General features: G+C 41.4%; 1 protein-coding gene across 1 annotated transcript; it reads left to right on the top strand.

Moving 5' to 3' along the window:
- The first annotated feature begins 6,474 nt into the window (after window positions 1-6,474).
- On the top strand, window positions 6,475-22,188 carry lclat1 (lysocardiolipin acyltransferase 1). The gene is made up of 6 exons (XM_080414994.1): window positions 6,475-6,817; window positions 15,264-15,433; window positions 15,964-16,162; window positions 17,540-17,686; window positions 19,619-19,735; window positions 20,875-22,188. The coding sequence occupies exons 2-6, from the start codon at window positions 15,266-15,268 to the stop codon at window positions 21,399-21,401; spliced, it is 1,158 nt and encodes a 385-aa protein (XP_080271120.1). The 5' UTR covers window positions 6,475-6,817; window positions 15,264-15,265; the 3' UTR covers window positions 21,402-22,188.
- The last annotated feature ends 1,714 nt before the right edge of the window (window positions 22,189-23,902 follow it).

Genomic DNA, 23,902 nt, shown 5'->3' on the forward strand with positions numbered 1-23,902 from the left:
TAGTTTTCACCCGGGTGTGTGTGTGTTGCCAGTCTCTGCCTAGTGTAAAAGTCAAGAAAAGCAGAATATTTCTCTCTCTGCAAAGACTACAAACTGTAACTAGAATGATAGATCGGTCTGGCTGATATATCAGACTTTTGATGGTATCGGCAATTATGCAGCCTAAACAATTGCTTTATAAGTTAAACATTTTCAAATAGAAACTTGTCAAATCTATGTTTTTCACATTTATTAGAACATTTTGCAGGTATTGACCAAATGTTGGTCAAAACAATGATCTAGGACTCCCAAGATCTGGATCGGCGTCGGACCGAAAAATGTAGCATCGGTCAGGCTCTACTACAAACACACACTGTTGACATAGCTGTCCTGCCTCACTCACTGTGCTGCACTGTGAACTCTCCTCACTCATCTTGTCTCGTTTGCTCCACTTGAAAATTGCTGCCACTGTAGTTTGTGAGTGCTAGTTTGCTAAAGATGACAAGTGTGCAGATCTAGGAACAGTTTTGAGTGACAAAATAAGTATAAGTACTGTATATGCTTCGGACAAAAGCCAAATGATTGTGCTTCCTCTTTCCATCTCTCACTAGCCTGATTTGTCTGACTTTTTATTCAGAGCAGCCAAAAAACAGCACAAGTGCTGTCTGGAAATACGTCACATTTGAGGCAAATTACCAAGGAAAGATTGCTAAGATAAATGTGGCACTTTGGACCAGGAACATAATGATGATGATGGTTTCCCTTTGGGGAATTAATAACGTTGGCTATACCATTATACATCAACACGACTATTTTTTCAGTCATGATATAGACTATATCAGACATGACTATGTTGTCCCCCCCACCCGGTTGCAATTTTGTATTAAGTTTCCAATGCTTCAAAGTAGTTTTTTATACGTACATTGCACAAGGCAGAGAACCTGCAAATGTTAAATTACAAACAGCCAATAAAGTAATGATGTTCACGTGAACAGTGGCTGAACTGTCTCTGAAGGAATGATTCATGTATCATTCAGATCAATAAATTTGTCCCTTCAGTGTGGGATTTATAAAGCAAGCATTAACTGCAGCAGAAGTCAAGTGACTTTTCAACAGATTTGCAATCACTACTGGCCATATAGTACTTTCCTTTTTTACAGGGTGCTGTTCCTTTATGGCACGATCCACCTAAGAAGTTTACCCACTTTTCCAGACACTGATGATCTCTGCCAGGCCGAAGGCCAGGGAGAGAGGTTATGTTTTCACCCGTGTGTCTTCTGTGTGTGCATGATTCCACAGCTAATCTCACAAACCACTTAACCGATCAGCGCCAAACCTTTTGTACATCCTGACAGTAGGCCATGGAAGAGCACAGAACCCACTTGTTCATATTGGCCATTTATGCAGCCCTGGGTATAGCCCACCTAACCTGGTGGAGATATGAGCTCTACGGAGCACCCCTTTCTAGTTTAGAATTTGACACCTGTAATATTTTCAACAATAATACGATTTTCAACTAGAGTTCGGGCGCTATGTGGGCCTCACACCTATGTTGCACCGCAGATCCGACCAATTGCATTTGACATATATGTGCATCAACAAATATGTGGATTTGACGGGCCCCTGGGGCCCCTTCTGTTGTGTCTGACATCAATGCATGTTGAAAATATGGTGCATTTGACACCATATACAGGTATGTGCAGTGGTCCACCGACATACTGACCGCACCATCCCATTAGGCAATTTTAATTTAGGATAATATGGCCCCTAGCGTACCCAGTACAGGATAGACTGTTGCGCCTTGCTTTGTCCTTAGTATAAGGTTGATTGTGGGATGGTCTCAAAAATTAAGAGGAACTGGCCCAGAATGCTGGTGTAGTGGTCCGGGCACCTAGGCTCCAGAGTTGCCTGACAGCACATTGCGGGTTTGAGTCCCATACCCGACGATCTTTGCTGCATGTCTCTCCCCAGCCCTCTCTCCTTGTTCCTGTTCCTTCCTGTCTGTCTCTACTGTAAAACTATAAATAAAGGCCAAAAAGCCCCAAAACATATCTTAAAAAAATAATAATTAAGAGGAACTGAAGAGGTGAAAGTTTCGCATACCACAAAAATATATGGATGACTCCTTAGACAGAGACTTTTTCTCAAGTGCCAAGTGATAAGAGGACAAACATTTCGGTCACAGGACCATTGTCAGTGCCTGAGTATACCCAAGAACATTTGTGGAAGCTTTGTCCATACCGTAACCTGAAAACAAAGTAAGTAGGATACATAGGAAATGCAGGTAGATAGCCTTAAGCTTCATTTATATTTTGTCATACGATGGTGTTGCTTATTAATTAAATTGAAATTCGTTGTATGACATTGTTGTACAACAAATCGTAAAACCGTCACCACAATGATACACTACATGGGCATGCCCATAAAGAAACGGTACATTTGTATAAAGCACTAATGAGGGACACAGGAATTTCCAGGAATCACTGTGGAAATTTCTCCAGTGATTTGCTGAAATGTTTTTAGTGACCCATTCAGGTCACGTTTGATTGCTGTGTACCTGGAACTGTCCATCAAAGTTGAGGTAGGAGGGCTTTTAGAGGGCCAAGGGCCTCATAGATTGGCCAGGGGGTACTCTCAAGGTCTTAAGGTCACTTCCTGGAAAAAGAACAATGAGCTGACATTCTATCTCGCTTCCTTCTTCCTGGAAAAAACTGAGCATAAAGAGTTATTAATACACGCTGGCCGATAATGGTGGAGGGCTGTGGGGCTGCAGAGATCGCTGGGTGCAGCGAGTCGGTAACCTAACCACCACTTGCATTGCCTTGTCACCCCTGGCTCTTTGTCAGAGCTCTAAATCTAAAGAATTAGCTAGGCCTCAGAAGACGATGCAGGTCAAAATGTTGCTGATTTTGAGCAGTTAAGTTGTCTGCAAGAATTAAGATTTATATTCTACCATCTATCAAGACAGTTCAAAGGTTAATCACCTTGGTTTTCAGCTGTTTATAGCACAATAGTCCAACATCTTGCTCCCCTCTTTGCCTGTCATGTATAAGTACCGTAAGTAAGTAAGTAGGTCGGAGAGGCTTATTGTCGGTATCAGACGAGAATGTACGAGTGTCCTTATACTGTAAATCTGCTTATTAACCTCCATGCCAGGGAGCAGAGGTGACAGCCTTCATTTGGCAAGTGACACGGCGAGAGAACCTCTGTGACATCGAGGGACGGATTATGTCTCACACACCATTGTTGGCGTGCAACGCTGCATACCTGTGAACGCGTACAGTGTGTGTGTGTGTGTGTGTGTGTGCGTGCGTGCCTGGTTCTGTATTAAAACTGTTGTCAGAGTCCTCTGAGTGAAGCCACTGATAGCTCTTCTAGCTCATTCTCGGAATTCTTTCCAATGGAAACAATCCCGTCACTGATCCCAGTGTGTCAGCAGAGTCAGACCTCTCCAGCCTCTGACTCCTCTTTGACTCCCAACTAGTCCACACCAACACCTTACAAAAACACACTCAAACCCAGACCAGCACCTTCACCCACATCACTATCTGTCTGTCTCACTCAAATCTGGGATCTCGGTGGGGGAACAAAAGGCTTATCCTATGAAGTCCTGTTTCCAACCTCTTTCCATATTTTGTTTCCATTCTCCATTTTCAGTCTATGTTTTCTTGCTCTTTTATTCTCTATTTCTCCCTCTCCCAGGCTTTCATCCTACTCTGTTGTTTCAGCAAGGTTCCCATACTTAGATGGCAACAGAAACATACCCTGCATTCCCACAGCAGAGGTTATGTAATGGAAGTTAACATGTCATTATAAACAGTGCCTCTGTTGTAACAGCACTATATGTTACGGAGTAGGACTATTCTCTTTGTGTGTGTGTGTGTGTGTGTGTGTGTGTGTGTTTGTGTGGCTTGCCAGTGGGTGCATATGCCTGGAGATTTTGTATATAACCGTGTGTTATTATGAGTACCATGTGCGTAAGGGAAAGATTATTTTCCCATGGTTCCTCAAGTGTGAGAAGAAAGTAGAGCTCTCAGGACATGAGGCAAAACCTCTGCTAGATATTTATAACCTGTCTGGAGACTGGACACCAAGCATAGACACATATCTGGCACTGCCAACAAGGGATGATATGCAGGGGGGCATATGTACAACAAGAGCGGAAGGATGAAAAGGTGAAGGAAAAAAAGCATCAGGGCCATATTGAAGACTTGGTTGGCCAAGTAATATAAGACTTGTGAGAAAAGACAATCTTGGAATTCATCATCGTATGTCCATAGAATTGAACGAGTGTGATTTAAGGAAAGAAAAAGAGCTTATTCTTTTCTGCCATCATGAGTCTTTCCCCTGAAAACATTTGACATCTAAAAATCCCACAGCCTCAAATGATACATCCATCGAGGATAAGGGAGAATGACGCAGTGATTGCTATTCAAAACAAAGCCTCAGCGACTTCATAATTAATCAAAGTCAAGCACGGTCAATACTCTGCCAAACAGCTCTGCGCTCACGTTCTTCAAGAGGCAAATCTTGGGAAGACATAATGCAAGTGCTGGACAGTGGACCCACAATCACAACACACACTATTTGGACCGATGACTCTCAGCGCCATGGGATTCATACACTGTTTAATAGGGTGATGTAAGAGTATATTGCCTTCTTGTCCCCAAGCTTTCAAAGCTTTGATCAATGCAAGTCTATTGGGGTCCACTTACGTATGTACTTTTGTGTGTTAATGTGCTAAGCCACAGACTGCTGCCCTTCCATAGGCCAGCACTGATATAAATAGAACACTTTTGCCCCACCACTCTAACCCTTACTGACTAGAGACCAGGGTGGAAAAAGGACAAAAAAGGGAGTGTGCAAGACAAGAGACAGACAGAAGCAGAGACAGAAAGAAGGAGATGAAAACTGAAACAGAGAGAGATGGGGAGTACATGGGGGATACAGAATTAAGTGCTGTAGATTTAGTTGGAATTCCAAAACAGAATAATATGTAGAGATGCATTGCAAGGAGGAAGGGAAGGGTGAAAGGGAAGAAGACTTAAAGACTTAAATCATCCATGTCCCTTTTTTGAACCCCTACAAACTCCTTTCTCCTCCTCCCTCCCTGCTATACGGAAAAGCACAAGAGGTCATAAGAGGCAAGAATGTTTAAAAACAACAAACCAGATGAGGTTTTATTTTTTAACAAAAACTTGTTTAAATGCTATCAATACACTGATTTAAAAATAAACCCCAAACATGGTATTCAGTGCCTGAAAAAAGTCATTCTTCTTCCCCCCACAGACTAGCATAAATGGAATGGCATGTCTAATGTAAGAATTTTGTTTGACCTCTACCTTTATTAATTCCCTTCTAACCTTCTCTTGTGAAAATAAGATTTAGTCTCCATTCTCCTATGCACCACAACTGTAAATTATGAGAGCACTACTCACATGGTTTAAGAATGACCATAACACATGACAGCGGACTTGGTCAAAAGCTTGGATGTATTAAAGTGAGTGGATGATCACATTGTTCCTGGTAAATTGTCTTAGACCAGGGCCATTAACTGTTGATGCAATGATGAAGGAGAATTGTATAGACGTGCTCCTCTGTTGGAGGTGAGGTGGCACTAAAGGGGAACCCAGAGAGCTTGTTTCAAAGCGAAGCTTTCATACTCCCTCTGAAGTGATGCGTTGACCCTCTGGAAGTTTATACAGATAAAGCTATACAGTACACTCAGCCTCTCAGATAGAGTGCATGCCATAGGGAGCAAGTCATGGAAAAGTCTTGAGTTTGACTAAGTGCACTCTCTTTTACTCTCTATCTGTACCTCATTCACCACACATGCACACAGAACACACATGCAAGCACACACACACACACACACACACACACACACACACACACACACACACACACACACACACACACACACACACACACACACACACACACACACACACACATCTCTGACTACTGATGTAATTCGTAACACTAGAATAGCTCAACTGTGGGTAAAAGAAACAAATGACACATACAAGGATTTACACTGCTTTAACAGGTTGTATGCTAAAGGACTCTGACTAGCAATAGAATGAATTCTGACATATCAACACACTGACTGTGGTAACCTACGGTGTGGAACACTTTGTTAAAAATAAGTCAATGAACGTCACTCGACTTAGAAGATAAAAAAATGTTGTCACTGTTGTTAAGTCTTACATACAGTACAGTCCAGTGGTTCTCAAAGTGGGTTCCAGGGACTCTCTGGGCTTCTATAGGGGTCTAAATTGACCCTTACAAGTCTGCAACTCTGACAATGTATAAATGGAACCAAATGGTTCCATTTCAGAGTTGAGGGGAGACCTTGACATTTCTTAAGTTTGAGAACCATTGCAGTACACTACACTACTGACAAATGAGTGTTCTCAATATGACCGCATAAACATTAAACAGCACCCCCTGTTGACACAAGGGCGTAAGGACGGGTGAGAGTTAGAAGTTGAGAGGTCGAGTCGGAGTGCCATGGCGACGGTCCTGTTGCAGACAGTCAAAACAAAAGTAATATATTATGTGCCATTGCAATTGTGTTAGGTTTAGCTTACACACGTTCCTTGCTTTAAACTACGACGCTTGTGAATAGTTCCCATATAGTCTTATGGGATTGGTGTGTTTGTCTATATCTGCCGATATAGCTTAGCTACATGCTAACATGCTATGTACTTAATTATGTCGCAACCGAGTTGTTGACACGGAATCACGGATGTCGTCTGGCTCTCTGGCCGCGCCTCTCGGATCATCAGCTAACTGTCACTGACTGTGAAGAAACCCCAGACAACACGATATAAAGGTGGGTTCTGTACTGCTGTTGTTGTTTGCCATTATGTCCTGGGCCTGGGGGCATATACAGATCTATACAAGATAGTTCACCCAAAATGAGCAAGACAGTGTAAAGCAGTGTTGCCATGTCGGCTTATTATGAGCGACTTTGGGCTGTTTTTTCCTGTGTAGTTGCTTGTAAAAATTGACAGTTGCGTTTTTTTTGGGCTTGTTTCTAAAGTGTACTTGCTTATTTGGGCTTGCTTCCAAATGTTTTAATTATTATTTAAACCTAGCTGTAGTATACAACCCTCGTAGACGTATTTATGATTCTGACGTTTTCAATCTACGAGAGTTGTAGGGTTCACGCCCCATGGAGACCTGGACTTTCTGCACTATGCCCCGCAAAGTACTCCAAACGTGTACAAATTGAAAATAAAGGTGCTTACCTCAAAGCCCCAAATGTTAACTACTTCTACGGGGTAGTAGTTTAATGTAATAATCCATATCTTTCAATAAAGAAGTGTTTTAATGCCGTCTGTGGCCGATTCTGTCGGAAGTTCCCAATGGGCGGTAGTGACGGGAAGTGAGGGGGCGCATCCGGTGAAACCCGGAATTACACTAAATGTAAACAGGAAGTAAACGAGGGTGAAAAATGGCGTTCGGCCACAGACGGCATTAAAACACTTCTTTGTTGAAAGATATGGATTATTACATTAAACTACTACTCCGTAGAAGTAGTTAACATTTGGGGCTTTGAGGTAAGCACCTTTATTTTCAATTTGTACACGTTTGGAGTACTTTGCGGGGCATAGTGCAGAAAGTCCAGGTCTCCATGGGGCGTGAACCCTACAGCTCTCGTAGATTGAAAACGTCAGAATCATAAATGCGTCTACGAGGGTTGTATACTACAGCTAATTTAAACCAGTGGTTCTCAAATATGTTCATGAAAGTGTTTTTTTTTGCCCAGGTAGCATTTGTGTTGTTAGAATGTTTAAAAAAATATTCCAAATATTCCACATTTTATTGCAAGAGTTTTTGAAAATAGCAGAGCTCACAACGCTGCTTCTTTTGGGCTTGTTTTCCTAGACCTGGTTGCTTATTTCTCTCATAACATCTGGCAACACTGGTTTAAAGTGACAGACATTAGCTTCCCAAGCTAACGTTGATTGGGGTTTATCTTGTGTATGAGTTGATTTCTAATGATTCGCTAAAAACATTTGAATTTACAGTTAGAGTCGCTTCTACACTTGAAAACCGTTATTTTGTTCAGTGACATAGTGTTGTTGTGGCGGTGGTCCAGAAATGTGGCGCATTGCACCTTCAAACTGCACCAATGTTAAGTCTGTCTGGGCAGATTGTCAAACTCAGAAAGGCGCGCAGTATGTGTGTTGTATGTCATTGGTTCTCAAAGTGGGGTCCGGGAACCCCCAGGGGTCCTTGAGGGAGTTCCAGGGGATCCCCAGCTAAATGATAGATTAGGCACCAAATGGACCCTTATGGGTCTGTAACTCTGAGAGTGTACGGGTCCATTTGGTTCCATTTGTACACTCTCAGAGTTAAATTGACATAGATTTTACAATATAAATTGCGGTCCAAGTGATAGAAATGCCATTAAATGGGGGTCTGTAGCCTAATGCATGTCAAACTGGGGGTCCTTGAAATTAAAATGGTTGAGAATCACTGCTAGAGCCGTAAAAATTCTTCTCTTATGGGGGTCCCTGGCATATCTTTTGAAATGGGGGTCTGCGGGCTATAAGTGTCAATTTGGGGGTCCTTGACATGAAAAAGTTTGAGAACCACTGTTGTATGTGATGATGATGTTGAGTTTTTCACATACCAGTGGTGTAAAGTAACTAAGTACAATTTTGAGGTATTTTTACTTTCTTCAGTATTTACAAATTTCAATACTTTTACTTCTACTGCACTACATCTCAGACTGAGACAAATATTGTCTTAAACGCCGGTCCAAAATGTACCATCTAGGTGAGTTCTAGACTAGTGACTGCGAACTGACCTAGCATAATGACTAAATCAAACCTTCAGTGACACCCCTTGTCCTTGTAATAATTGCAGTGGTGGAAAGTAACATGTACTCAACTACTGTACTTAAGTACAATGTTGAGGTACTTTTACTTTGCTGGAGTATTTCCAAATTTTCTATACTACTTCTTAACTTCTACTCTACTACATCTCAGAGGCAAATGTTGTACTTTTACTCCACTACAATTATTTGTCAACTTTAGTTACTTTGTAGATTTTGATTATTATTACAAAACATACATTAACCACTTCGGCCCTATATACATTTTGGCCATTTGAAAATAACTCGTAAAATTGGATACATTTTACTCAATTCAATTTTGAATTCTGGACTTCTACATTGCCGTATTGATACTTTAGTAAAATGTAGTACTTTTTCCACCACTGAAGAATTGGTTCATGGCATGCACAGCATCCCTGCTAGAGGTCCTCTGCCTTCTAGTAGTTGTTGACAGACTTGCTGGCTCAGTCTTGCCACATCACATCGCTCACCCGAGGAAGAGTTGCTCTTCTGTTTTTTCCTTTATTTTACACTAGTGCACAAGCATCACGGTCATTGAATGTGCACTTTCCACCACAATTTCCAACATCATTTACTGAATTACTTACTTACTAAGTACTTACATAGTAATTAATTACTTGCATAGTACTTACTTGCTTACTTATTACTGATGTCTTTCCCAGGCATAGATCGAAATGCAGATGTCACTTTAGTCACTGTTCCTATAGACCCCTTAACAGACGACGTCACACTGGTTGCAAGTGTCATACTGGTTACAAATGACACCCATTCTGTCAAGTCTCGCTAGGGCGCGCAGCACTAGCCAACACACAAGAGGGGGTTGGGGTGCCCCGAAACAACAGGTTGAGAATTGATTGCATGAAACAATTACCTGTGCATCCAGTCTCAATGTTGGTAAACAAATAATTGGTCTATTAAAACACTAGTCTGTTGAGCAGTCTTTTTGTGAATGTGACTAAAGCTCCTGCTCTCCGTGCCCCAATAATGAGCCCTCCTCTTTCATTAGACACTTTATTTGATCTTTTTGCTTGTCATCTTGATCCGAAATCAAGGTAATATGGGCCTATTTTTATACATGCCACAGTAGTATGTTAATTGCTCATTTGTATCATTGCAGACAACCTGTCTGGATGCAGATACATTAAATATGTTTCTCCATCCAGTTACTCAGGTTTTCCTTTAATTTGACACCCGTCTGTATCTAGACTGTTCTGTCAATTTGTTTAGGAGTGTAATCAGTGAAAGTAAGGTAACTTAGGTACATTAAGTGATATTTTTGTTGTTAAAATAAGTGTTATATGGCTCTATACTCTGATAGCAATCATTGCTGTATAGAGTGTTTGTTCAGTGACAGAGGTCTCCCTGAGTCCCTGTCTCTCCAGCTTTTTAGTAAACAAAATGCATTTTCAGGTCGGGATACCAATTCAATCTGATACAGTATAAACAAGTAAAAATTGGAAGTGAAACTATAACAGTTAAACTGATAAATGGATTGGCTGAAATTGGCAACCCACCTAAACAAATATTTTCTGTTTATTAAAGAATTAAGTGATGGAGAGACTGTATACTGGTAGAGCTTTAACTTTTTAACAAAAGCTTTTTGTTTTAACCAACAAATATCACTTACACTACCTGTAACGTATATGACAATATGTTGGTTCAAAACTTGCATTGGGATATGTTGTGTTTCAGACTGCTTTTGTGAATTTGTATTTAATCAAAAAGGGTATTATTGTAACAGTTTTACTTTTGTGTTTTCTTTAACCCATTTTTAACTCATTGAGTGCAATTAACGTGTTTAACGTGTTTTACCGCTATGGCGCAACGTGCCAATGAGGTGTTTTTTTTTTTTTTTTTTTTTTTTTTTAAACATGTTCAGAACCCAAGATATCATTATCTGAAGATTTGCACATCCACTCCTTGTTTAACGTATAACTGAAAAAGGCTGTATATCGCTTCCTAAGCACTTTTTTTTACTTTGAAAAAAACTCTGGCACTGGGACAACATAATAATTATAGAAATAATTCTGGCAATTCTGGCACTCAATTGTACTACCTATGAGTATGTAAAATAACAAAAACGAATAAACAAAACGTTTAAAAAAAAATATTCTGGCACTCAATGAGTTAAGTTTCCACTTAAGTCCTGCCCGACCTTTTACATGATCAAATATTAATACTGTATGTCCTGCTTGTCATCCGGTGATTTGAGTGCTACAACAAGCCTTTTTATACTGATACTTCTTAATGTCACTTATTCATAGGGATTACCCAGAGCTGATTAATAAACCTAGGCAGATGCCCTCTGTGTTCTGCCACAAACACAAATCTCTCCAGTGGAAATATCCATTAGCAAATTGAACAGGTCCAACAAATTCCACTCTCATTCGCATTCAGTTGAGGTCAATTCAAACAGGCTGATGTATGACAGTTATTTATGTGGGCTTAAAAATTATTGTCTAACGCGATGAAGTGCCAAGCTAAAATGTGGACTGATGGATTTGGAAACATCTAAAGTAATTATCCTGTTCATGTAGGACTCATGGCAGTACATTTGAACCTTTTGTAAAGGAAATTAAAGCCAGTGTGCTGACTTAATGGTTTTCCAGTTGAAATAAAAATCTTTGTCATTGAGACATAATTTATACTTTGACTGTATTGGTGCTTGAAATATTATTAGTTTAGGGCCTCTTATTTCCTGACGTTTGGACAGCTTGTAATGTTGTCAAATCGTAAAGGTCATCTGATGGCAAAAACTCATTAGAGAGATTTAGTTTTCCACTCCAGCCTAAGGAACCATTGAGACTAATTAGCTTCTCAGTCCAACCCAGTCCTCTGTGTGTCCACTGATCTACAAAGTCATGTCCAGTTCCTTCCTTTTATACGACCAGTAACTGCTTGAAAACACTGTCAGTTGTGGCTCTATTTTTCTGTAATTTGCAGCATGTCTATTCTTTCCTGGTAACATTGATTGGACTGAGAGACAGCTTGAGTGCTGAGGGTGTATTGGCATTTATCAAACTCCAGTGTTTTTCTTGGTGGGTTAGAGGCAGTATTTAGACCTGTATGACACAAAACTCCATTGTAACCATCCCGACACAAAACAAATATCATTCTTTAGATCAGAATCAACTTTATTGTCACATCACTCATCTCCTTTATTGTAGATGAGGTGCAGCTCTTCCTGGTAGCATTGCCCAGTAGCATAGTGATGCAGGCGATGTAAAATAATTACAAATAGATTTATTTTCTCAGGATATTCTTCTTTTTTCTTCTTTCGTTTTTTTTGTAATTTAGTACATGCCATGTATAACTACTTTAATCCCTGTCGTTGCCAATCCCCAATGTTAGCCTGAGTGTGTAGACCAGCCATGTATGGTACTTTTTTTGAAAAACTGAAAAATCTGTTTTCACCGTGATACCATTACATAGGAACTTAAAGTTAGTTCCATTGATCCAAGCCGAAACACAATCAATTGATTGATTGATCATTAAAATAAACATGTTTTATAAATCTAATTTGCATCTTGCACGCACGCACGCACGCACGCACGCACGCACGCACGCACGCACGCACGCACGCACGCACGCACGCACACGCACACGCACACGCACACGCACACACACAGCTTAAGCTGAATGTTTAGCCTAGACCAGGGTCACCTCTTTATTCAGGGGTGTCTGCTCTTGGCACTTAAAGGAAGGAATGCAGGATGATTGCCAGAGAATTCAGGCTTGGATTTAGGAGCAGCGTGCTGTGCATTGCATGTGGACATTGTTTAGGGAAGTGCTTTTGTGATGAGTACTATGTTGATTGAATAAATGTTTAATCAACTCAGATGGTGAGACTAAATCAAATTCACAAATGTTACTGGCCCAGGGTATGGAAAAACAAAAGTAGGCAACAACAGCAGTCTAAGTACAGTACAGTAGACAGACCTCCCTGCTCTCCTGGATGGAAGGAAGAAAAACATGTTGTGTTAACTTCGTATTATGTTAAGTTCATAATTCCATTTACATTTCAGCTTTCAGTCTCTAGGTGTGCTCACGCCCGTTTGCCACATGTGTGAGAGAGGGCTCATTCGCTTGTTCAGTGGACACCCAGGGGTGTGTGTGCGCACTGGGGCATAATTGTGACAATTGTGCTGAGCCATCTTGTTCTTCACCTCTCATGCCTCACATTTTCCGTTGTTAAAACCAGCAACAACCCTTAAACCCATATTGCTTGCATACACGTGCACACACACACACACACACACACCAACACAGATTTAAATGCACCCTCAGTCATGTTGCATGCATGATACAGCAAGACCTGCTGCGTCATGTTGCTGGGTTTGCCAAGCGTGTCACTGATGGCAAGACAGTGGAAGAAGGGTGGTGGTTAGGAGTCTAGAGACTTTAAGAGGCCGGAACTAAAGGCTTGTGCAATGACTGCAGTATATGGAGGTGGAAAGGTGTGAACCATAGTTCACACAAGGGAAGAAAACACCTGCTGGATGAGACTGCTGCCTGTGGATTCTAATCAGATTCCCTTCGTCAGCACAACTCTTGGCTTAATCAAATTTGCAATTTCCCTAATTGTATACAATTCATGGGACATGCTAGTACTGTACTTTAAATGACGATGTGCCTAGACCCAGACTGGTGTGTCCTAGTCATTTACTGTACAATGTCACATTGAAAAAACATAGTATTCTTTTTATTTGTCCATGAATTGATTTAGCATGTTTCTTAGTTTTTTCAGCTTGTTGGGGGGGGGGGGGGGGTGGTGTGTGTGTGTGTGTGTGTGTGTGTGTGTGTGTGTGTGTGTGTGTGTGTGTGTGTGTGTGTGTGTGTGTGTGTGTGTGTGTGTGTGTGTGTGTGTGTGTGTGTGTGTGTGTGTGTGTGTGTGTGTGTGTGTGTGTGTGTGTGTGTGTGTGTGTGTGTGTGTGTGTGTGTGTGTGTGTGTGTGTGTCACTGATGTCAGGACAGCAGAGTCACTGCCCATCTTTCACCGCAGGCTGAAAACCCACCTCTTCAGGAAACACTACCCTTCCTCTTTGCCTGGCCTACTTGTTGTTAACTAGTTGTACGAACTCTTGTTTTATTTTTGTATTGTTTTATTGGATCTTGTTTAGTCGATACACTTATTTGTTTTAGCTCGTGCTCATTTGATTTTGCTATTTTGTCTCATCTGTTTAAGAAAGTAGGTAGCAGCTGATATATTGCACTTTTACCTTAGCGCTAGGTATACTCTTGGTTGCTTGTTTTTGCAGGAAATGCACTTAAGACTTCTGGTGATTAGTAGTTTCGTTCCCTACCTATGTTGAATGCACTTATTGTAAGTCGCTTTGGATAAAAGTGTGTGTGTGTGTGTGTGTGTGTGTGTGTGTGTGTGTGTGTAACATTTTTATCTTTTCCGTAACTGTATAGAATATAGAGAAAACGACCTTCAAATTGATTTACCAGATAGTGTATATGAGGTAGATAGTCAAACATACTGTTTATTTTGTCTTTATTCTTGTGAGAATGTCACAGCATGAGTCACAGAACGCTACACAATACGGGCTAGGCCTTTTGGAAATCCAAATTAAGCCACTTTCTCCTTGAACTGTTGATTCAGTGACTGTGCACCCACAATGTATTGCCAGCAGTCAGAAATGTTCCCCTATTTACATTCCGCACTAGGAATGTCTGCCTCGGATTTTCCACTGTTTGTGGGAAAGTGTTTCGGAAGTACAACAGAACAGCAGGCTTTGCTATTGATGAGACCTTTGATAATTCCATTTGTCATGTGTTACATGGTCATTACACTTCACAGCAAAGAGGGGACCACATTAAGAATGAATTCCACTTGTCATGTGTTACATGGTCATTCCAATTCACAGCAAAGAGGGGATCATATCAATAATAGGGATGGCCAACCGGTAACCGTTAACCGTTAAGAAATTGGCCACCGATTAATACTAACGATTAATCGTTAAAAAAATTGCCAAAAATGTTTTTTTAAATCGTTTTTTGGCCAAGTCTACACCTGCATCCACGCGTAACTTCCACTTTATTCTTCTTATTCCTCATCTTTGTATTGGTATTGTTTGTGTTGGAGTGCCTCAGTGCGGCTGCAGAGTTCATGTGCAACCTCTTCCAGAGAGAGATAGAGACACTAGAAACTCTGCTGGAGACACAAAACAAACCGTGTAGACTTGGCCCTTTGAAATAAAATGTATTTTGTCCCTTAAAAAAATTAAATCGATTAATCGGTAAATTAATTAATCGGTAACGCCTAACGGTAACCGGTTAATAAAATGTCTCCATTTGGCCATCCCTAATCAATAATGAATTCCACATCAGCCCCTTCAGTGTTGCCTTTTATATCATGCCTTTGTACAACCAATTAAATGTATAACTCTCCCTGCTGTTCCTCCCACAGATATGGCTGTGTCAGTGAGGGGCCTGTACTTTGTGGTGACCCTGTTTTTGGGGAGTTTCTTTGGCAGCATCTTCATGCTGGGTCCATTTCTGCCCCTCATGCTGCTTGCTCCAGCCTGGTACCGATGGATCACTGACCGCATTGTTGCTACCTGGCTGACACTTCCTGTGGTAGGTACAGTGGCTGTGTGATCAAGCTACGTAGGTAGCCTACTTAAGTTTGTACACGTTTATTTGAGTTACATTTCTGGCTTACGTAGTTTGATCCTATCATAATGTGATGCTTCACGTTATCTCCTACTACTACTTTGTTTGTGCCTTGCTTGTTTAGTTAGCAGAGTCTTATTTTCATTGGAAGTACAATTTGGTTATTCAAATTCCCTTTGGGCACAGACATGCAAATCTTGTATACAATGACCAAATGAACTCATGACATTGATTCTTTTGTCTCCCCTTTATCTCACTCTTTCTCTTCCCTGAATCTGAAACGTATCTGTTCTCCCACTCAATGTTCTCCCCTTCCACGTTCTTGCGACCCTCCCAAACACACACACACACGCACACACACACACACACGCACACACGCACACACGCACACACGCACACACACACACGCACACACGCACACACACACACACACACGCCTACTCCACATGTCCATTCCATTCCTCCCCCTCTTTTCCTCCTACCTCTTTGCCCAGGCCTTGCTGGAGCTGGTGTTTGGCGTTAAAGTGGTTATCACAGGTGATGGCTTCATTCCAGGAGAGCGCAGTGTGATCATCATGAACCATCGTACTCGTCTAGACTGGATGTTCTTGTGGTGCTGTCTGCTCAGGTACAGCTATCTGCGAATGGAGAAGATCTGCCTCAAGGCTGCACTCAAGGCTGTGCCTGGCTTTGGTGGGTGCACAGTATATTCTGTAATACATGTACATTCATATAGACACACATGTATTTATACCAGAAAGCAAAATAAAGCCCCTGAACATTTTATTTATAAAACACTTTTTGGACTGCAGTCACTGCATCTGAGACTGATCCTCCTTCAGTTTGGATATGTTAGAATACAGCTTTGAAATGTAGGCATTAATGTTCTATGATTGATTTAGATTTTGTTTTACATTTTTTGTTTGCACAACAAGAGATAATATTCATAATATACACAATATGCATATTTCACAAGAAAGGATGGCACCTGTTTCATCTACTTCAACATATTTAGAAAGTAGTGAATATAACTTTTCTCATTGTATTTGGAAAACCAGGGATGTTATTTTAACTTCAAGCATTTCTGTGTCATCACATCTTTACAGGCCTCTCCCTTCATCCTGTATTTAGGTTTGTTAAAAGGAAAATGCAGTAAAGGCAATGTTTTAAATGGCCAACATTACATCTACTGATTATCTAACTCAAAGGTAGATATTACCACTGGAATCATATTGTAGCTACTAGATAATTAACACTAGTTACAATGATAACCTTAAACATATTGATTCATCACTGACATGGGGTTGAAAATATGACCTAATATGTAGTTTTCTCTTTTTTGGCATTATTGGACTGTAGAGTCAGCTTTGCAGCTCAAAATAGAGCACCAGACTTTGTTAAAATATTCCCTGGCTTCCCTGCCAGGTGGAAATTTAACCAGAGTGAAATGCTATATGGTGACCGCAGGGTTGGTAGACTGTAGATAAAAACAAACACCAATCCAAGACGTCTCAACATAGAAATAAATAAATCAATAATAGTTTATTTTTTACAAATGAAGAAGTGGCAGAGAAGGACATCCGCATACATTGGAAAAAGTGGTTGGGTTAGGCCCCGATCACTTAACCACTTAAGCCCTATATACTTAGTCGTACGCGCAGTGAAAATATTTTTTCACGCTTTTGAACATTTTCATCTATGAAGTACCCAAAATAGGGAAGCCAGGTGGAAATTGGATAAATGGCAAACCACACTTATAACCTGAATAAAATTCAGAAGCCTGAAATTAAAACAAAAGTACAAGATAAAATGTGCTGAGCCATCTTGTTTTTTTTTCCAGAAGAAGTTGTTGATGTGGTTAACTTGATTTCCTCATACAGGTTATCCCAAAGTCTAAATGCCCTTATGGGAAGAGACTAAGTGCAAGCCCACTTGCATTTTTGTTCAGGTTCAGATGATATGAGGCCATGCTCCTTTAGTACAGCCAGATGTCAGACCCGGAGGAAAGCCAGATGTTAAATGAAGCAGTGAAGTATACATGTAAAGTCTTGTGTTGCATGTATGTTCCAGGTTGGGCGATGCAGGTGGCTTGCTTTGTATTCATTCACCGTCGCTGGGAGGAGGACAAGAGTCACATGGAGAACATGTTGGATTACTTCTGTGACATCAGGGAGCCGCTGCAGTTACTGCTCTTCCCAGAGGGCACTGACCTCACTGGTAAGAAGTAAAAAATCGAATCATGTGGATGGGGAACAGCATGGCTCCCATTTGGCCAGCCTGTGATGTCAGTCATCAATGACATACCTATGATGCATGACTCCAAATTTGTATTTGGAGTCAATGTATTTTTAATATATACTTTTTGGGTGTACCTGCATTGTTCATACGAAATAGACTTTTTACCCGGAACCTGTTTGTTTACAAACATTCAAACATTCTGATCTGGTCTATGGACATCTAGCCTCCTGCAGAGGCACACCGTAAAAATACACTGAGCTGCTTTTTCAGAAGAGTGGAACACGTCTGACGCTGAATTCAACCGGTGGTATTTTGTTTTGTTAACAAAGTTTGAAACAAGTAGTTGTAGATTTGAAATTAGATTTGAAATTAATCACGATTGAGCAACTACACAGCCTATTTCTTGCCTAAAATGTATAGTTCATTTACAAACGAGCTACCAGAGACGGGCATCAAGTATACTTCTCCTCCCCCTGCATGTAAGCTCTCCTGCCGGGCACAGCCTGGCATTGAGCCACCCGGAGCATCGCAGCTCTTTCTGGAGGCAAGGCCCGGGTGTCGCTCATATTCCTTAGACTTAGAGAGAGACACGTACATTATGCAATAAAAATACACTCTACTGAAAAATTGTTATTCTCTGAAAGTCAGGATATGTTTGTAACTCAAAGCCTTTGGTCTAGGGCTAGGCCTAGGGGATGCTCATCTTCACCTAATTTTATGCCTTTGCACCCTGTTGGTGCAAACACAACTTCAAAGTGATGAGGCATAGACAGTCCTTCAAAGAATCTCACCCATCATGTTATACAAGAATGTATGGATGTTCCAATTTGAGCAAGACGGATACGACATTTAAAGCCCTCTGAGATCACAAATAAGCTAATCTCTCTGTGTGGTCTTGCAACGATGTCTTAATTCCACTTAAATTGTATGACGCCAGACGTGGCCAGGCAGAGCTCCAGTGATGTTATGTCACATAGTAGGACATCACCTTTAGTGTGTGTGTGTGTGTGTGTGTGTGTGTGTGTGTGTGTGTGTGTGTGTGTGTGTGTGTGTGTGTGTGTGTGTGTGTGTGTGTGTGTGTGTGTGTGTGTGTGTGTGTGTGTGTGTGTGTGTGTGTGTGTGTGTGTGTGTGTGTGTGTGTGTGTGTGTGTGTGTGTGTGTGTGTGTGTGTGTGCGTGCGTGCGTGCGTGCGTGCGTGCAATCCTCTTAAACCTCAGGGCTTAGACTGGCCAGGCAAGGGAACATAATACCAGTTATCTTATAACTTCTTATATGGTAGTTGCGCTTTTCTCTCCTTCCTGGCACTAATGCCCCCTCCTGGCATCCACCCATTCGTTCTCATACACACGCATGCACATGCCTCCATTTGTAGGGTTTAGACCAGGGTGCAACTTGAGCCCCTCTAAGGATTTCCATGACACCTTTTTGATCTTACAAATTGGTATGAAGTAAATGGAGGATTGTGTGAGGGTTACGGGTCAGAGCTTTGTCCACCTTGATGCAGCAAATCTCCAAGGATAAATTGATGGAGGACTTATCTTAAGTCTGCCTGAACAAACAGCTTGTTGTATAATATGACTTGAATTATTATGTAGTGTTCTTACAACATCAGGCCCTGAAGAATGTTTTGGCGCATCTGTTTTGTGTTTATATCCTGCAGATATTTCAGAGGAAGAGCGCATCACATGCTAGGTGTATTTCATAAGTATAAAACCTTTCTACTGTAAGGTAGGGGTGTGAGAAAATATCGATACACTTGAGTATCGTGACATTATGTTTTGTGATACTGTATCGATTCTCATGGTTTTCGTATTCCATTTTATATAGGGAAATGTTAATTGCTTTACCCAGATTACTGGTTACAATGGATGTGTAGCTGCCATTTTCTTACTGTATTTATATGTCTTGCAGAAAACACCAGAGCAAGGAGCGATGAGTTTGCTGCCAAGAATGGCCTGCCTCAATTTGAGTATGTGCTGCATCCCCGCACCACTGGATTCACATTCATTGTGAACAAACTACGGAAAGGTCAGAAATTCACTGAATGTCTGTTTTTAAACAGGAAGATTATTCACTTGTTAGAATAATGATTCATATGGACCATTGTTAGGAGTTAGTCTGCAATCAAACCCTTGATTGCTCAAAGAGATGTGCTTGGCTAGCCGACTACTGAATGGTGCCGCTCCTCCGCTGAGGTTTGATCGAAATGTGCTCAGTTTTTGTGGTTTTCTGAGTGTTTTCTTAATTTTAGAATTTTAGACTCTTAGTTGTTCCAGGGATGGCTTTATTTGCGGGGGATCATACCTGTTATTCTTCACAGTCCCAGACCACCGCTTCATCCTGCTGCCAGCCATTACAACACCCGGTGGCTTCTCATGTTTCCCTGTGAGCTAATTGTGGCAGCCCTCCAGAGGTCTTAAATACCACCTCTGGCCCTGCTTCCCCTGATTCCCCCACCCATTTGAGTGCTGAGCATGGCACTAACTCTCCCAGCAGGTGCTGTGAATCAGAGTGATGTCAGCGGACTTAGCTAGTTCTCTGTTCCCTGGCCCTTGCCGTTGCTGACTGACAGGCATTGCAGGTGGTCTTTGTCTCCATATGCCCTGCCCTTCTCTGCTCTATTTATAGCAGAGCAGAGTTGAGCTCTATAGAAGTGGTAGCTGGCAGGTGTCATCCTACCAGCTTGATCTCACACTCGGCTTCTATTATGCACAGCAATGCCGGGATGTCAGGCGTTTATGTAAGGCAGGCCTGCGATGATGATGATGATGTGAGGCTCAGGGTGGTTTAGAAGGAAGGGATGATTCATGCAACACTAAGTCTCTGGTTCAATCAGATGTACATGTGTAATGGAGCTACGAGCTGAGATTTTGAATAGTGTATTACACACTTCCAATGACCAGTTTGGTTATGGAAAAGGGATAGTTACTGTATGACTACATGTAATATTATACTGTATCTGTCATCATATTGCAGATTATACTGTAAATCAGACCTTGATTTGTACTTATTTTGTAATGATCTTTTTTTTTTGGCAGCCATTAGTTGATCGATTTGTCTGTCACTGTTTGCTTGATTTTGTCAGCCTGCTTCACTATTTAATCAGCCTCTATTCATCCATTTATTATTTGTTGCTAATGCAATCTCTGCTTCAATTCATTTCCCAGGAGACAACTTAGATGCCGTCCATGACATCACAGTGGCGTACCCCCAAAACATTCCCCAGACAGAGCGGCACCTCATCTTGGGGCATTTCCCCCGTGAGATCCACTTCCATGTTCGCCGCTATCCCGCCGCCTCCCTGCCTACCTCCCCATTTGACATGCAGGCATGGTGCCAGGAGCGCTGGGCCGAGAAGGAGGTCCGACTCCGGGACTTCTACTCTGGGCAGCCCAGGGCCTTCGATAGGGAGGGCGCAGCCCACGTGCCACCTTGCAAAACAGAGCTGCGTGTGGCTCTGATCAAAGCTGCCTCGCTGCTCTACTGGAGCAGCTTCATTGCGCTGTGCTTTGTTGGCCTGTGGCTGTGGTCCTCAGTCAGACTCTATTGCCTGGTGATGGTCATTGTGTACTTTGGCCAGCTGAAGCTTTTTGGAGGGCTGGAGATTATGGAGATGGCCTGCCACCAGTATTGGAAATCTGTGCATGCCAGTGTGGACAAGAACAATAAAGTGCTGGATGCGAAGGTGCAATGAGAAAAAGAAGAACAAAGTGACAGCCTGTAAGTGTCCATGTGCACTCAGCAGGGATGCTGAGGACAGACTTTTCTTGGCTGGGCTCAGCCTAGAGGACTGAAGGTTCCTCTTTTGGGGCCATATCATCCTCTGCCTTTAGGGAAGAAAGAGTGCATTATATGCATCAGTGAGGTCAGCTTACCTTACTGTGGAAGGGGTCTAAGAAGCTATGCTCTATTATCAGCATAAAAGCTGTGCAGGGTTGAAGTGATTCATCAGTGATTACGTTGTGTTAGGTCCCCCACTGTTATGTGTCCCTCTATTGTGCACAGTCACTGTATATCCCTTGCTGTCAGTAGATAAGTAATGCTGTTTATCTGTTCATGCGGACTGCAGTAGTTTTATCTGTGGTTGTTTGCCCAGAACTTAAGTGTCAACGAATGTCTCACGAAATTACACTTCGTTTTTAGCTCAGTTACAGTACACATTAGCTTGCTTATGTTTTTTAAATTGGTTTTGTTTTATGTTATTTCCCTTTGTTTTTTATCCATGTGTTTGAAGGGAGGGAACACACAGCCATAGTGCAGAGCACATACCATATGATCACTTGAATATTTGTATCCAATATTCTAATAGTGTATTTAGCCAACCTTGACTAGTCTAGCCAAATTAATCACTGTTGCCATTAGCAATTTTAGGCCAAGTAAATGTCATCCTTGAAGAGTTCCTAGTCCAAAAGAATAATCAAGAAGATAACACAGACTGTGTAACTGTTTACATTCATTTTAAACACCCCTTGACAGTATAATTTATGTTTAGTCCTTTTTACATTATGGTGTTTTCATGTTATTTAGCATGAAAACAGAAAAGCTGTTTTTATGCATGCTCGCTCAAGTAGCTTTTGCACATAAAAGCCAAAGGTGAGAGAACCAGATGTGAAAAAACAAAAGATGACAGAATGTAGTATGAGCAGGACAGGGCAGATAGTCAAAGATAATCAGGCCAGATGAGGACAAGTCTGATAATCAAAGATGTGACTGAGATCTAATGTCTAGGTATCCATAGAAGCAGCTGAGCTTTTCTGCCCTTTCCAGGAACCGAGAGATGCCTTGTAGAGGCAGGAGGTGGGTGGTACTGGGGTGGAAGAATGTCCTGTTGGGACAACATAACCCTCGGTGTACAGGGTGGCACTGAGGACCAGACTTGGAGTGGAAAACTGTCCCTGAACTCAACCTAATCCAAAAAGCCCTGTAATGCCCACCTCTCTCTGTGTCCATCTCTGTCTAGGGAACTGGCATCGATGCGCCTGCTAAACTCAATTAGCAAATGACAGCTGAGAAAGCTACTCCAATTGTGCCAAAAAAGGATAGAAATGTAAGCATTAGATTGGAGCAGGCTTGATACACTCTTTCAGACACCGTCCTTTCTTTGCCATTGCTATAGTACCACCTCAAACCTGGCTTAGGGCTGTCATGATTATACAATTTAAGTTGACGATTAATTAAATAATTGCGATTAACGATTTTAATTGTGCTTTTGGCATTGCACATTGGAACATATGAATCAAAATGTTATTTCTGTTTGCCTTTTAGGCTTCGTAATCAAAATGTATATGACAAATAATTGAAATATAAGAAATTACTGACATATTTGATAATTTTAGACTTTGAAAAAGAACTATTAAACAGCGGAAATAGCTTATCTACAAGCTTACAACGCGTCACAAAGTGATGCGTTGTAAGCATGTAGACTGCTTTTTTTTAATGTTTACAATTATGCAAAATAATTGTGATTATCTCAAATAATTGCGATTAGACGATGATGTAATAATTGTGACAGGCCTAATCTGGCTATATTCAGTGAGTTTTGAAAGATTTGTCTCCTGGACAATCTGCAAATGTTTTTATGACACGGTGCAATGTCTAATTTAACTGACCCACCTCAATTGCTGCAGGTCAGGTAATATTGTTTTGTAGAAGGAAAGAGTCTTAAAAATTGTTATCTTCCCAGTCAGCCACATCATAAAAAGCTGACTGAGGCATCTTTCTTTATGTGAACCTGAAGGCCCTATGGTTAAAGTGTAACGGGACTGGTTTAAGTCACTGTGATGAGCTGTTAACAAATCTCTCATCAGCATGTCAATAGTTTACCAAATATACCACTGCTCTCTCTTTCCTTAATAGAACCTTGAGCTCTTTATGGGCACATACGTACATATACATGCTCTTTTTGCCACTTTTGTTGCCAATCGTTTGCTGATGCTGGACTTGTTTGCCGTCACTGTCCTCAGGTAAATACACCGTCATTGTTATCAGTCTTTTAAAGGAGTGAATATATCGAAATAAATAAAATGCCATCACAATTCAATTGCCCCTGACGCGTTGCTTTTTTGCATGAGTTTGAAATGTTTGTCGACTGCCATTCACTTGAATTGTACTCTGTCAAACAGTCCAGTGAGGGAGAAATTATTTGCTGGGCTCTTTACTATTGCCCGGATTGCCCCTTAAGGTAGAGTGGGCATA

Source organism: Gymnoscopelus braueri (genome assembly GCF_963280865.1).
Source record: "Gymnoscopelus braueri genome assembly, chromosome: 19".
NCBI lineage: Eukaryota > Metazoa > Chordata > Actinopteri > Myctophiformes > Myctophidae > Gymnoscopelus > Gymnoscopelus braueri.